Here is a 17,089-nt window from a genome sequence, read left to right on the forward strand (position 1 = left end):
AGAGAGAGAGAGAGAGAGAGAGAGAGAAAAACATGCTCGCCGGTTCCCGGACATGCTGTCACCCGGTTCTCAACCGCTCCCCGCCCTCTGGCGGACGACAGCTTGCTCTTCCCCCGGCTGTTGGCAGCGAGCCCTCCGACCCCTGGCGGACAGAACCACTCCTCCCCTTATTCGGCGGAGGACAGCGGTTCCTCTGGCTCTCGAAGGCCGGCAGCGAACCCTCCGTCCCCAGGCAGATGTCCGCGGCTGCTCCTTTGGCGGATGGCAGTGGCGAGGACTCCATGACAGCGCATCTCTCCTCGGAACCAGCTGAACAGTCAACTTAAAGTTTAATGATATAAATGAACTTAAAACAACATAAAGGAACACAGACACATATGCAGCGCAGTCGCGTGCGTCTCGCTCTCTTTCGAACTGGCACCTGGCACGTCTTTATCCCCCTCCCAGCTGATTAGCCCGATTCAGGGCCGGCCGTGTGTCCTCACGGCCCGGCCCGGCCCTCCTCCTCATCACAACATTCATTCATATATTCTAAGTGTGCTTTAAAGAAATATTCTGGTTTCAATAGAAGTTTAATCAACAGCATTTGTGGCATAATGTTGATTACCACAAAAAATTATTTCGACTGGTCCCTACTTTTCTTTAAAAAAGAAAAAAATCTGGGTTACAGTGAGGCACTTACAATGGAAGAGAATAGACCAATCCCATTGTCTAAAAACATTGCAACGCATGCGCAGTAAGTGGTGGCAGAAAGCCGGCAAAATGTTGTGTTAGATTTGACAGATTACACAGCTAGCACCTCTAAATATCACTTAAAGATAATATAGAATAAAATTAGCCTTCAGTTCAAAACTGGCTAGGTTTGGGTACACTATTGCGAGTAACATACCTAGTTAATCATCGTTTAATGAAGGTATGACACAAAACCACCACAAATACAGAAATATTCTTAGCTATACTATTATTATAATGATATGAGTTAATAACTGTAATAAAATGTTCGCTGCAGAAGTTGAATTGGAAAGATCTCCTCAGTTTAGTCAGCTTTGTTGACGGAATCCGATAAAAATAAAGCTTCGGTTTTTGTCAATGCGTTTTTTACAGTTAACAGTGCAGCATGACATTTCATTTAGCTTAACCAGACAATATAAAGGTAACAGCTAACCTTTTATGGGACTGTTGGGTCAGCTAACTACAAGTTTGTTTTACTGTTTTTGCCAGACTTTTTGCCACCAGTTCCATCTGTGACATAGGTGGTGACATTGCCAAAGTATTGGTCTATAGGGCCAATCCGTAAACGTTAAAACAGTCACTGTTTCAAAAGTATAGCCACAAGACATAAACAATATTCGTGTTAACATGATTTTAATGTGATAAAATCACATATTTTAATAACCTTTTATGTGTAGTTATATCCAATTTTTTAAATTTTGTTGCCATGATGACTGTAACACCGTAAACCCTAAAATGACCATAAAAACGTTGATTTAACCCATTTTACAGCTCAAATAATAAATGAGTTTTAACAGAAGAATTAATGTAAGTGCTTTAATAAAATTATAAGCTTCACATATCTGACTTTGAACCCTCCAAAAATTGTCCCCATTGACTTCCATTGTAAGTGCCTCACTGTAACCCAGATGTTTGCTTTTTCAAAGAAAAAGAGGGATGAAACAACATTATGCCACAAATGCTGTCGATTAAACTTAACTTGTATTGAACCTATGATATTCTTTTAAGTGCACAAACACTTTTTGGTGGGGCTGTATGTTTTGGAAGAAGAGTGCTGCATCTATGGGTCCACTGGGTTACTGGGTCAGTGCTCTGGTGTACCATTGAACAAAACATTTAGCCACCGCCATACAGTATAAAATTTGTTACATTAAAAAAATCAGGCAGACCACTTTGTCCTGGAATGTGTGCTAGCTGGAGCATAGCAGACTGTCCTACTTAGCAAACGAGAAAGAATGAATCTCTTTTTTCCAAGTAATTTATCTCAAAGCGTATTCACAATCATGGCACATACACTTGCTGGCATACACTCACTTTGGGAACCAAAACTGAGATGAGAGGTAAACCAGATAAAAATCTATTAGTCACTCTGCAGTTAGTACATTATTAGAGATATTTAAAAAGCGAGTTTGTTGGAGAGCGAGAGCTGCTGACGTGCCAGTAAATCTTCACTTGTGAACATTGTGATTTCCTTATCATTACAGGAGTCATTTTTCAGCTGCAATAAAACTACCTTTCGTCTGCATTTCCCGAATTAGCAGCATAATATGACAGGTAATCCAGCATTAAAAATGTCCCCCCTGTTTGTGATTATGAAATCACTAAACTTTAGGTTGCTCAGAGAATTTCCATCAATATCAGTTGGTTGTCGGGTGCATTTCGGGCTTTATTTTGAGTTCAGCTTGATGTCCGAAGAAAAAATCCGAGCATGATCCAGAAAGTGTGTGTGAGTCACTGATTCAGCCCCTGTGTGTGTGTGTGTGTGTGTGTGTGTGTGTGTGTGTGTGTGTGTGTGTGTCAGCTGGTGGAAAAACTGAGAGGACACTCAGGCCGAGAATTGAGGGGGATTTTAATTATCACATCATAATATCAGTGTGTGTGTCGTGTGCATGTGATTGAGTGAATTGGTTTCTGTTGCTCTGTGTTAGTTATTTGGTCCAATGTGATGGGTCATAACATACTCAAGATGCTCATCATGAAGAGGGAGCTTACAGGGCTCAAAAATCCTCACAGTCAATGAATATGAACATCACTATTAGGAAACCTACTAATTCAATTTAACTTTAATGTCAAGAATAAAAATGGTTCTTGATAAGAAGTGGAACTTAAAATGCTGCATAGAACCACTGAAGAACTTCAACTTGAAGAATGTGAACTAGAATAGATCAATGCTCAAATTGTTCTTCGCACATCACATGATATTGTACACAGAGAAAACTCTGTACCGTGGTAACATTTTGATCTCTAAATAATCTGCTTAAGAGTTATTGTAATGCAACACAGTTTGACCATCATGTCTGTGACTCATGAATCCCACTCTTTTATTCTAGGCATGATACATGGTCTCTGCTTTGATGAATGAAAAGACATAATCTTTTGTCAGTTCTCACAGGGCTGTGTGGGGAGGGGGTTCATATTGTGCTGATTGCTTTGCTGCTGTATGAGATGTTTTCTTGTGTGTTTGTTGTGGTGTTATTTTCTGCCCATTTCCTAATAATAATTTGTTTTTTATCAGCCCTCATTAAGTTTTCAGGATTGAGGTGTGTGCTGCTGACTATTGCTCACACTTACACACTCCCTCAAGGTTCTGTAGGTATACTATTCCCACAGGTGTTCATTCTTTAAATAGAAGAGATTTCTGTAGCCACAGGAAATGAACACTGTTTTGATGTACCACCCTACAATAATGTAGTTGTAACGTATGCTGGAACTGACAATGATGGCAATGACGAAGATGAGATGAAGAACCCAAGTGCAGTTTATTTACAAAAGTGAATCCAAAACCCTAACTATAAACGTGATTTAACAAAAACATGAACGTGACATAAACTAGGCTTGACTATGGCTTGGCTTGGCAACAAAACAACATTCACATCCAATACTTGACAACTACACAATGGAAAACATGAGGCTTAAATACATGGACATGGGGGAACATAAACCAATGAACAAACAGAACTGATAACAAGATAATTAAACAATAAACCAATGAAAACATGACACATGAACATGGAGGGAAAACAGGAATCACATGACAAGGGAAACAGGAACTAAACATTTCAAAATAAAAGACATGAATCAACAGAATACACATGACAGTAGTATTCATTCATTGGTATAAAATGAGTGACAAGACTGATGCCCCTGTGATATTTATTTGCTCTTCATAGTATGTGTTATATCTAATTACAGGTCACATAAACTACTACACATAGGGACTGTATCACTTAGATATCATATAGAGACTGTGTCTGTTCCCTGAACTACCAAACACAAAACCCTCACTAAATCATTTAGAAAATGTTTTATTAAGGCCAAACTAAAAAAAAGATAAACATCATATAAAGTTATGGCTACTAAACATTAGATCTCTTTCTACCAAAGCACTAATTGTAAATGAAATTATTACAGATCATGGTTTGGATGCGCTCTGTTTGACTGAAACCTGGCTTAAACTGGATGAATATATTAGTTTAAATGAATCTACTCCCCCAAGTTATTGTTATAAACACGAGCCTCGTCTGAAGGGTCGAGGAGGAGGTATTGCTGCAATTTACAGTGAAGTTTTTGGTCTTTCGAACTAATGATGCTTAATGTGACACCGTCAGATATAAATAAAAAAACTCTGTCGTCTTTTGCCCTTGCTACAGTATATAGATCACCCTGGCCTTACTCTGGTTTCCTTGGTGAATTTGCACATTTTCCATCTGATCTAGTAGTTAATGTAGATAGAGCTTTAACTGTTGGTGACTTCAACATTCACATAGATAATGAAAATGATACACTGGAATTAGCCTTTATCGATATTCTCAACTCACTTGGAGTCAGATAACATGTGACAGGACCAACTCATCACCATAATCATACGCTAGATTTAATTCTGTCATATGGAGTTGATGTTGATACTATAGAAATTCTACCGCAGAGCGATGACATCTCAGATCATTACCTTGTCTCTTGTTTGTTGTGATCAGCTAATGTTACTCAATCTACACCATGCTATCGTTCAGGTAGAACTACTCTTTCGACCACTAAAGATAACTTCACCAATAATCTTCCAGATCTATCTCATACACTCAATAAGCCCCAAAGTCTAGAAGTCTAGCACTCTTGATAGTGTCGCCCCCCTTCGATTAAAGAAAATTAAAGAAAAAAGCCTCGCACCGTGGTACAATGATCACACTCATGCTCTTAAGAGAGCAGCTCAGAAAATGGAGTGCAAGTGGAAGAATACAAAATTAGAGGTATTTCGTGGTGCATGCAAGTATAGTGTCTGTAGCTACAGACAGGCACTTAAAGCTGCCAGGTCAGCATATTTTAGCAAACTCATAGAAAATAACCACAACAATCCTAGGTGTTTATTCAGTACTGTGGCTAAATTGGTTAGGAATAAAGCCTCAACTGAACCAGATATTTCATCGCTGCACAATAATAATAACTTCATGAATTTCTTTACTGATAAAACTGAAATAATCAGAAATAAAATTGGAATAATGCAATCATCTGTCACAGTACCTCAGAAAACAGTGTCTCGTAATTTTTCTCACGAGCAACTTCATTCGCTGTCATAGGTCATGAAGAGCTAACAAAACTTAGCGAAACATCAAAAGCCACAACATGTTGTTATATCCAATACCAACTAAGCTCTTAAAAGAGGCATTCCCAGTAATCTCAGAACCTCTTCTTAATATTATTAACTCCTCGATATCCTTAGGACATGTCCCAAGAAACTTTAAAATGACAGTTATCAAACCGCTTAAGAAGCCACAACTTGATCCTGGAGAATTGGCTAATTATAGACCGATTTCAAATCTCCCGTTAATGTCGAAAATAATAGAAAAGGTAGTGTCCCCCCAACTGTTAATTTCTACAGAGAAATAGTTTATATGAACAATTTCAGTCAGGATTTAGGCCCCTTCACTGTACAGAGACTGCACTTATCAGAGTTACAAATTACTTGCTCTTGTCATCTGATCGCTGCTGCATTTCTCTTCTAGTGCTTTTAGATCTTAGTGCTGCCTTCAACACGATAGATCATGACATTCTTTTGAATAGGCTGGAGAATTATGTTGGCATTTGTGGACTTGCATTAGCATGGTTTAGGTCCTATTTAGCAGACCACTACCACTTTGTCTGTGTAAATGAGGAATTGTCAAACCAAACAAAAGTTAAGTATGGAGTGCCACAGGGATCAGTTTTAGGACCTCTGCTTTTCTCCTTGTATATGCTTCCCCTGGGAGATATTATCAGGAATCGTGGTATAAGTTTCCACTGTTATGCCAACGATACCCAACTTTATATTCCTTCAAAACCTGATGAAATTTCACAATTTCTCCAAATTAGCAGAGTGTATCAATGAAATCAGATTGGATGGCCAGAAAGTTCCTTCTACTCAATTCTTACAAAACAGAGGTACTAATTATTGGACAAAAAACCTCTAAAAACAAGCCGCTAAAATATAATTTGACTCTCGATGGATGTACTGTTACATCATCTTCAACAGCGAAGAACTTAGGTGTTATATTTGATACCAATCTGTCCTTTGAAAATCAAATTACCAATGTTTGTAGAATAGCATTCTTCCACCTAAGAAATGTTGCTAAATTATGACACATTGTTGCTGATGCTGAAAAATTAATTCATGCGTTCATGACCTCAAGACTAGATTATTGTAATGCATTACTGGGAGGATTTCCATCAAGATCAATAAATAAACTTCAATTAGTTCAAAATGCAGCAGCCAGAGTGCTGACTAGAACCAAGAAATATGATCATATTAGCCCCATTATATTGCCGTTACATTGGCTACCTGTTAATTTCATATTAATTTTAAGATTCTGTTAACAACGTACAAAGCTTTGAATGGTCTAGCTTCACAGTACATAAGTGACCTTCTACCACGCTATATTCCATCACATTCATTACGATCTCAAAATTCTAACCTGTTAATAGTTCCTAGAATGTCAAAATCCACAAAAGGAGGTAGATCCTTTTCATATTTGTCTCCTAAACTATGGAATAGTCTCCCTAACACTGTTTGAGATGCAGACACACTCACTCAGTTTAAGTCTAGACTAAAGACTCATCTATTTAGCCAGGCATACACCTAATTTATCCTTCAACTCACAATTAGGCTGCTTTAGTTAGGTCTGCCGGCACCAGAAACACTGATCATGATTTATAACTCTGCAATAAATTGAATGGCATCTATGCTAATATATCCCTGTCTCAACCTCGGAACTCCTATCCTGAGGTCACCAGAACCAGCTGGATCCAGCTCCATTCCTGCTTCATGTTGGACTCCACTGCTACGTGTCTCTGAGTGATGACAACTAAATGCAGCCGGTGCTCAGTACTTTTTAGTGCACATAAATCTGCACTTTTGTAAAGTATAATTAAGTAAAGAAGTATAGTTTAAACTGAACAGGCTCCAAGTTCACCAGAGGTAACACAAATCACCCTAAAGGTGACTTCACACAAATCACAACTATTAACCAGGTACAACAAAACAAAAACACTAGTCATAACAATGAAAACTATATACCTTTTTTAAATAACAATTTACTTTTCTACATAAATTCCCTTTTTTTGATTAAACCTGCATAATTGATTCAAGCACAAGGGCTTATGGGTATTCCACACAGCCTCAATTTTGTACTTGATCATTTTGAGTTAGTAGTACTAAGTTTAAAGAATGTAAATATTTGAGTTATGATTCCAAAATGTGACATTTCAAGTACTGTGTAATTAGGACTACTTAAATGTTTTTATTAATGACAACTTAGGGTTTAGATAGTAACGGTAACTTAATTAAAACTAGTAAGAATAGTAAAAAAAAAAATTAAGCTTAAGTTGAGTAAACTTTTTTGGGAGATAACTATTAGTATTCACAGTGTATGATAAGGTGCAGTTTCTACTTAGCTAGTGATTAATTTAAAAGAAAGACCACCATTGCCTCTGAATGTAGAAATTACATTTCTGTTCAGTTTTGATTTTTTTATTCATTTTTGGGTGTTAATCAACTTCGGTCACTTTTAGCACTATAGACATCTTGAAAGTCTCGTTAAAACATTTTTCATTCTCTTACTGTTTTTTGTTTGTTTGTTTTTTTCTACTAACAATGCCAAACAGTATGTACATGCATTACAGGAGAATTCTTTCATTTTTTTCTGTAATTTTTGAAAAGTCACACCACAGTCTCATTTCCACCACATCTCAAATTCTGCATTGTGTTTAAAAGAATTATGTGGTGGAAATGACGGTGATGGAAATTACATTTTTTTATTTATTTTTTTTTATAAAAAGACTGACACTTTTGTCTTTTTAAGGCTTATATCATAGCTAATATTTTACAGTTGTGCTCAAAAGTTTGCATACCCTGGCAGAAATTGTGAAATTTTGGCATTGATTTTGAAAATATGACTGATCATGCACAATAACTGTCTTTTATTTAAGAATAGTGATCATATGAAGCCATTTATTATCACATAGTTGTTTGGCTCCTTTTCAAATCATAATGATAACAGAAATCACCCAAATGGCCCTGATCAAAAGTTTACATACCCTTGAATGTTTGGCCTTGTTACAAACACACAAGTTGACACACACAGGTTTAAATGGCAATTGAAGGTTAATTTGCCACACCTGTGGCTTTTTAAATTGCAATTAGTGTCTGTGTATAAATAGTCAATGAGTTTGTTAGCTTTCACGTGGATGCACTGAGCAGGCTAGATACTGAGCCATGGGGAGCAGAAATGAACTGTCAAAAGACCTGCGTAACAAGGTAATGGAACTTTATAAAGATGGAAAAGGATATAAAAAGATATCCAAAGCCTTGAAAATGTCAGTCAGTACTGTTCAGTCACTTATTAAGAAGAGGAAAATTCAGGGATCTCTTGATACCAAGCCAAGGTCAGGTAGACTAAGAAAGATTTCAGCCACAACTGCCAGAAGAATTGTTCGGGATACAAAGAAAAACCCACAGGTAACCTCAGGAGAAATACAGACTGCTCTGGAAAAAGACCGTGTGGTTGTTTCAAGGAGCACAATACGACGATACTTGAACAAAAATGAGCTGCATGGTCAAGTTGCCAGAAAGAAGCCTTTACTGCGCCAAAGCATAAGCGCTATGTTTGGGGAGGGGTCAACAAGGCCTATAGTGAAAAGAATACCATCCCCGCTGTGAAGCATGGTGGTGGCTCACTGATGTTTTGGGGGTGTGTGAGCTCTAAAGGCATGGGGAATCTTGTGAAAATTGATGGCAAGATGAATGCAGCATGTTATCAGAAAATACCTGCAGACAATTTGCATTCTTCTGTACGAAAGCTGCGCATGGGACGCTCTTGGACTTTCAAGCACGACAATGACCTTAAGCACAAGGCCAAGTTGACCCTCCAGTGGTTACAGCAGAAAAGGTTCTTGAGTGGCCATCACAGTCTCCTGACCTTAATATCATCGAGCCACTCTGGGGAGATCTCAAACGTGCGGTTCATGCAAGATGACCAAAGACTTTGCATGACCTGGAGGCATTTTGCCAAGACGAATGGGCAGCTATACCACCTGCAAGAATTTGGGGCCTCATAGACAACTATTACAAAAGACTGCACACTGTCAATGATGCTAAAGGGGGCACTACACAGTATTAAGAACTAAGGGTATGCAGACTTTTGAACAGGGGTCATTTCATTTTTTTATTTGTTGCCATGTTTTGTTTTATGATTGTGCCATTCTGTTATAACCTACAGTTGAATATGAATCCCATAAGAAATAAAAGAAATGTGTTTTGCATGCTCACTCATGTTTTCTTTAAAAATGGTACATATAATACCAATTCTCCAAGGGTATGCAAACTTTTGAGCACAACTGTATGTATCCAAAATACACAGTTAAATTATATTTTTTATATTTTAAATTGATAAAATATTCTGCCCTCAAGTGATATGTACCTTGAATCACTTATTTCATCTCAAGCATGCTCTTCACTGACATATTTGTCAACTTGGTTAACAAGTAGGCCTACACTAACTTTTGAAAAAATTTTATAAGGTGCAAAATTGTTGGGTGTAGTGGAAATGACACCGCAACTGTGGGACAGTAAATTTTGAAAAACTGATAGAAATCATTTTCACACAAGTATTGAAATAGTTTATGGTTATTTCACTCTTTGTTTACCTTATCGTAGTTTAAAGTTTGTAATAGATAGATGGATGGATGCCTCCTTGATAATCTGACATGCCCTGGTAACTCCAGTTTTCTGGATCTCACCTGCGGCTGTGGGTGAATGGCTGGACTCAGTTGACTAATCATCACTCGAGCGCTTAGTCAAGTCGGTCTTTGAGTGTGTTCAATGGGTTAATTCATGCCGTATGTGTGAGGAGAATACACTTTCTGCTTCTTTATCATAGGAACCAACATATTCTTTGTCGTGACTGGTTATGCCTCCCAACAGCTCGCGGGAAACAATATCCAGCTGCTGATTTGACAGAGATGTTTATTGATTGTGGCGCAATTGCCTGTGATTTATAATGCTCGCGTGTGTGGCAGTTGAAAATCTATGAGCAGCTTTGGGTATTTTCAACCACGCGAATCAATAACAGGAACTATGAGCTGGAACTGTCTGAAGATCATGGAAGTACTGAAGAATCTAGGGGGTCATTAAAACTGATTGGAGTTAGAGGAAAAGTCCTACTGGTTTTATTGCTTTTTGTTGCAAGTCGGACGTGTTTTTCGGATAATAATATTCGAATATTTAAGGAGCCCTGTCCACTCGATCGCATCTGATGGCTAAAAATAATAGAGTATTTAATCGCGAATTATGTCGAGAGCTGGCGAATTGCCCTCCTAATTAACCAACAAGAATTTATGATCGCGGATTTCTGTGTCGCGATCATTTGGATTCTAGCGAAATCTGCGCCGATCAACGGGATTTGAGCGATCACTTTCAAAGCATAACCATTAAAGGTAAGAGCGTGTGTTTGAGAGTTTATAAATCCAATATCTGAAGTAAATTTCTGCAATAGGGGCAGGATGGTTTCACCCAATTTTTTTTTTTTTTTTTTTTTTACAGTTTTGCACCTGTTGTGTTAATGTAGGCTATTCATATTTTCAATGACTTAAGAGTCAGTTAGGTGGAAGATTTATGATTAAATACTGTTTAATAGTATAATGGCTTGGATAATGTCTTAATTTTTATATTCACTAGTCTTATTGCTGCTTTTAAATATCACGTAAAAATACCCATACAGAAATCTGAAATTGATTAAAATTATTGCCCATATATTTGAGCATATATGTAGGCTACATATTCAAATTACAGTAGTGTTTTGGAAAATGTTACATATTTGAAAACTGATTTTTTATATTTTGAAATATGTTGATATTTCATATAAATGAAAACCATATATTGACATTTCTTATGTGTTGCATATATTTCATATATTTCTGTATGGGTAACATGTAAAAAACATGATTGATTATTTATATATATATACACAAACACACACTGTATATTTAAATGTCCATTAACTTTAGTGTTGTCAATTACCTATCATTACCTATAAAATGCAAAGTAAGCAGTGTTTAATGGCAACACAATAGTTTGCTATGGCTGTTTACCTCCAAGATTTTCTTTGAACTGCAAGATCATTGTAATCTACAGTAACTTGCTGTTCTACACAAACACTGCCATCCAAAATGTGTGCAATGCACAAACAACATTACGTATAATGCATTAATGGCACTCCTGTGGCAGTTTTCCGGGCAAATTATCCACCCTAGTCTAATTTGACAAGTCAGGTGGCGCCCAACCAACACCCCCCAATCCCTCCACCACCCTTCTGCATGAAAAAATGATGCACATTCGAAAAATATGACAACCTGGAGGAGCGGTGTAAAGTTTATACACAGAGAGGGCTGGCCTGAGGGGCTGGTCAGCAGTGTGTCGGAGCGTATGTGTGTGTGTGTGTGTGTGTGTGTGTGTGTGTGTGTTCTCAGTGAAGCTGCAGTGGCACAGCTGCTAGTGTCACCGAGCCACTGTTGAGTCCACCGATGTCTGATGCCAGAGTGTGACATGAGGGGGAGATGAGGGACTGGCTGACTTTGTGACTGGCTAATGTAATGAATGAATAAATGAGTGACTACCTGCTCCAAGCTGCTGAAATATTAACTAGGGATTTCTGGGCACTCAATGCTGCTCGGCCGGAGGACCAGCCGTGGGACGTAGTCTGGCTGTGGTACCCTGGGACAGGCTGCTGCTGTGCTCCGAACTGGAGTGTGCCGTTAGATGGAGGTCTCCGATCTGGATCCGGACCCTCGGGCGGAGGGGTCTGAGGGTGAGGGGTCGTGTGTCCCGAGTAGTGGTGGGGACAGCCCTGGGAGGGAGCCGGTTGTGCTTCAGTACCCTGTAGAGTATGATCAGCACGGGTAAGCAACAGCAGGGCTGCAGGGATGCTAATGCAGTCAAGTTCTTTTTTTTTTTTTTTTGTTGATTTATATTATCTATTCTTCATGTTTAATTTTTTTGTTTCCTGTTGTCATTTCTTTACTTAGTAGTATGGGTTGGAGATATACTGCTCTGATTTTCCTGCTTTGGCATGTGTGTGTGATCACTTGCTTGTGAAACTATTTTTATTGATTTTAATAACTTAATGTCTTTTATGTTTGAGTCTGTCATTCATATCGTAGTCTTTTAAGAGGTTAGAGCTGAGAATATTGGGCTATTTTGACATGATATGGTGTGACACATTGACAGTACTAGACTTCTTTGTGGGTGACTTTTGGAGAACAGTGTCCTGTGATTAGATTATAAGGATGCAGACCTTTTGTGGTTTATTTAACCTTTTTTTTTGTTCAACTATATCTTGTGGTTTAAGGCAGTTTTTCCTTAAGAATAATAATCTTTTTGTAATTTAAAGGGGTCATGTCATGAGAAATCAAATTTTCCTGGATATTTTGACTAGGGCTGTGAATCGATTACATTTTCTAAAACCGATTAATCACACAGTTTTCTGTGATTAATCGCAATTAACCCTTTCGCACGTACGATCAAACCGGTGTGATTACACTAGGCTGGGCTCAGACGCGTACGATCAAACTGGTTTGATCTGCATTCATGTTGCTGTTTACCAGCAAAATTGGTTGTCATAATGACTGAAGTGGTTGTCGTAATGAACCAGCTGCTCAAATAGTCTTTTCAAAATCACAATATCTTTATTTTTATGTTTCAAACGTTCAAACAATCGCTAAATAAAAGTATAAAGTCGTTACCGTCGGAGAGCACAGTTTAGATGCAGTGTTACGGCCATGTTTTCTGACATCAGAGAATATACAAACTAGTCAGTCCACTCAAGCCTTGTCCCATGCCGTCCATCACAACCACTTCCGGGGCTGGGAGAGTGGAAGGGCTAGGTTTTTAGAACTTTCTATGATCTTCCTTTTGTATGCTTCTATCACAATACAAACTCTGAATCCCATCTTGCATTGCAACGAAAATATGGTGGCACACACAGCCGGTGTCATGATGAATTGAGTCCACCCGGTAAATCGAGTCCCCATGGGGATAACTGTTTGTAATGTCTGAGCAAAAACCTATCATGTTATCGGTATAGCATGTCATTGAAGTCTAGGCTAACTGAAAACACAAACAATGACACATCTTTAACTTCACAACCTATAACTTCAGTTACATACTATTATGTGTAACTTATGGTTTAAAAGTCATTGAATGTCGTATTTCAAAGTTATATCGACATGCATCATAAAACGATTTTAAAGGATTTCTACTGTGGCAGTGAATATAGTACCCATTAATAGGTCCCTCAGCCAATGGAATTGCTGTGACATCAGAGGGAGTCCCGATTTTCAGAGGGGACTCTATTTCTCACGACACCGACAAATGCATTCGCAATCGCATCTTATCTATCATAATCAATCATTATAAACTTCTAAAAACCACATTATATGTTTGATAATATATAATCTGATCTTTAGTGCACCCGCTGTGATTTAATCTGTCTTACAGTGCATCTTCTGTAAAGTGTAAGGCAAGATTTATTATAATTACATCAAAGAACTCACGCTGGGAGATCTGTCCGTACAGGAGAAACTCACGTGCGAAAAGGTTAATCATGGTACACTAAAACAGACATTAAAATATAGTCATAAATATATTTACTTTACACTTTGTCTCAAAGAACTTGGTTAGTCATTTAATTATTTAAATATGTGCATAAAATGTAAATTTTATGTGGATAGTTAATTAGACAAATTTTTACAAGTATAAATCTTTGAAACCGGTGTTTGTTTACATGCCGTAAAATCAGTGGAAATGCTGTAATTAAAAGTTGAACAAAATCTTTTGCTTGCTGTATCTCTCCCACACTTGGCTCACCACTTGCGGGTGAAGTCTCCATTCTCTGTACTGTAAATCTGCTCCCGTGTTTATTATGCCTGGGACATGCATCGCACTTAATGAACAAGCAGTCGTGCATTGCTCAAAACAATCAGTTTCTGTGCTAGGATGTGCAGTCGAGTTGAGCTTGTACCTTCTGGAAATTTATATATGTACATTTTATCCACAGGAAGAGAGGAAAAACATTAGTGAAGTTTCAGGAAGGGAAAAAAAAAACAGATACTGCATTAATTGTGAAATGTTTTAACACGTTAAACAGTCAGCTATTAATTGCAGAAATTAATGCGTTACATTTCTCAGGCCTTATTTTGACATCCTTGTACTATTTGAGGTCCTTGTACTATAAAAACATACTATAAGTTTCAGAACTCAAAACTTTCACTTCAGTCCGGAAAGAGCATTTAGAGTGCTTGTGCTTCAGATATGTTAACCAATCATAACACAGTGGGCATGTATATTGAAGTCTTAAAGGGGATAGCACAGAAAACGGAGTGTTTCAGACAGAGGGACAAAAACAGGGTAAAAAAGTTAATTTAATACTATATAATGACTGTTTTTTTTGTGCAAAAGCCTTTAATAACATTATATGTGAAGCTCAAGGAAAACAATAAAGTAAAAAAAAATAAATAAATAACATGACCCCTTTTAGATTTGTACTGTGTGACACATCTAACCTCCTTTATTCCTGCACATTTTTGCTTGTATTTATGATTGCAATTCGAAAAGTCTGAAGAATGTATGCATTAACTACCTTTTTTTTTCTGAGAAATGTAAGTGTTGTGATGTGGTACTGTTTTGGACTGGAAAGTTTTGCCCTCAGTTGAACACAACTGAGTTAGAGCTTGTGATCAATGCTGCCGTTATCTCTTACTCTTTGTGTACGGATATTCCATTATCCCTATTGAACATGACATTCAAAATGCATTTCCTGTTTGCATAGGCTGTTGAAATCAGATGTCAAGCAGTGCCCTTCAATGTGATATTCTTAATCTAAAATTATTGTAAACAACATTGTTCTGATTGTTGTATAAGGATTTTACATGCAGTTTTTATGACCTAATATTAAGTAAGAAAGTACATGGAAGATTTGTTCTTTTAATTAATGATTTTTAACACCTCAGGACCAAGTGAACTGCAAAAAAGCTTAAATGCAGTTAAAAATGGGAAATCTTAAAACACTTTCCTTTCAAAGGGTAGCATATTAACTGATGAACAACATTTTCACTTATAGTTTTGCCAGCTGCACTCAAGTTTGGGTTTATAAAGTTGTCATACATTCTTAGCAGTTGAAAAGCATGATAGTTTCTTTAGTGAGATGGCAGGTAAATTAGTCATGATGTCCCTCTTGGTAACCCAGTCTGTCAGTCATGCAACGGTAGGCTCTACTCCAGGGAGTCTGCTGAACGATGGCTTCTGAACAACAATAAAAAATGCATAGAAACAAGAACAAAGACACTCATGTTTTTGCAGCAAACTTGTTTTATCTGAAAGTCTTCGCTTACAGGTCATTGAAGAATGTCTCGTAGAATTTAGTTAAAAGGAAATTGTTTTGGACTTCAATGCTAATTATGTCATTAACCATATAGTACACTGGGGTTCAAAAGTCTTGAGTCCACTTGTGTAAATGTTTCTATTTTGCATTTTTCTTATTTAATACATAAGTTTCTTTCAAAACAAATTATATTATCAGATTAACAATTTGAGTGAAAACTTGATTTGGAAAAATTAACATGAATTTTAGTTTTTTTTTTTTTTTGTACTATTAGTTTTTAATATGTCCCTCTTTTGCTTTTATGACAGCATGCACTCAAGTTGGGATGGACTGCACAAGTTGCAAAACCTGATGATCCATGTTATCCAGCATGATTTAAGAATGTTCCAAAAAGCATCTTGTATGGAAGCAAGAAAATCAAATTTTTTTTATACAAAGGAGTTCACTATTTAATGTGCAAATTTTCTTTGATTTAGATTAATTTGATTAGTGACCAATAGAAATAGTACAGAATCTTTAATATTTATTCACGTCATAATGTTTCTTTGATTGAAATATTTCAAAATCCTAAAACTTTGTTTATTTCCAGGTTTAAATTAGGTTTTGAATCCCAGATTTTCAGTGGACTCAGACTTTTAAACCCCACACCACTGAGGGCGTTTATTTTTCAGTAATGACTGGCTGACTGTACTGTACATTATTTCGCATATTAAATGGCTACTTGCCAAATAAATAAATACATGGACATGAAATATTGATTTGAGTTAAGCTTACTTGTTGAGACCGTGGAGTGATACTAGAGACAGAAAACGAGCTTTGTAAAAAACATAGATTGCCTGGATGAGTTGTCATTTATAGAGGGTTGTTATGGACAATGATCATTATTCTGAAATATGCTGAATGCCACGATTAAACAATTAGAATCAAGAATTTTAGAGGGCCGGTACATTATAATATATGCAGTGAGTTAGGCAGTTGTAAAGTTAATCATGTTTGTGTTTGCATGTAAACTATTAGTTACCTTGATTTATGAGTTTTCCGAGAGATACTTTATAACACCATGTGTACACCTATTGTCACGTAATCCCCGTGTTTGCACTGACTTTTATGTTGAAATTCTTGTTTAGTTCCCATGTTCCTGTTTCCTGTTAGTTTTTGTAGTCCTTTTGTAGTTTCATTTTGTGATTTATTTTCCCCTGATTGTTTCCACAGGTGTTCCTTGTTCCTTGTTTGCCCCTGTATATTTAAGCCCTTGTTTTTCTCATTTCCTTTGTCAGTCTTTGCATTTATTATGCGTTACTCTGTATGTTTGTTCCCCGTGTTTTGTTTCTGTATGTTCTGAGTTACCTGGTTATCTTTTGTTTAATAAAAACGCTGCGTTTAGATCCTCCAACCTCTCCTGATTCGTTACAGAAAGACTGACCCTCCGAAATGGATCTAGCAGCGTGTTTTATCCA

General features: G+C 37.2%; 1 protein-coding gene across 2 annotated transcripts in view; it reads left to right on the forward strand.

Annotated features, from left to right (window-relative positions):
* The first annotated feature begins 11,859 nt into the window (after window positions 1-11,859).
* LOC127422350 (calcium-binding protein 8-like) overlaps window positions 11,860-17,089 on the forward strand; it is a 138,174-nt gene continuing 132,944 nt past the window's right edge. For both annotated transcript variants that reach the window (XR_007894153.1, XM_051665808.1), the window contains exon 1: window positions 11,860-12,153. Coding sequence is in view for 1 of the 2 variants with exons in the window: in XM_051665808.1 (XP_051521768.1) it covers window positions 12,014-12,153 (140 nt within the window). In the remaining variant the exon portion in view is untranslated. The remainder of the gene's footprint in view (window positions 12,154-17,089) is intronic.

Source organism: Myxocyprinus asiaticus, chromosome 31, assembly GCF_019703515.2.
Source record: "Myxocyprinus asiaticus isolate MX2 ecotype Aquarium Trade chromosome 31, UBuf_Myxa_2, whole genome shotgun sequence".
Lineage (NCBI taxonomy): Eukaryota > Metazoa > Chordata > Actinopteri > Cypriniformes > Catostomidae > Myxocyprinus > Myxocyprinus asiaticus.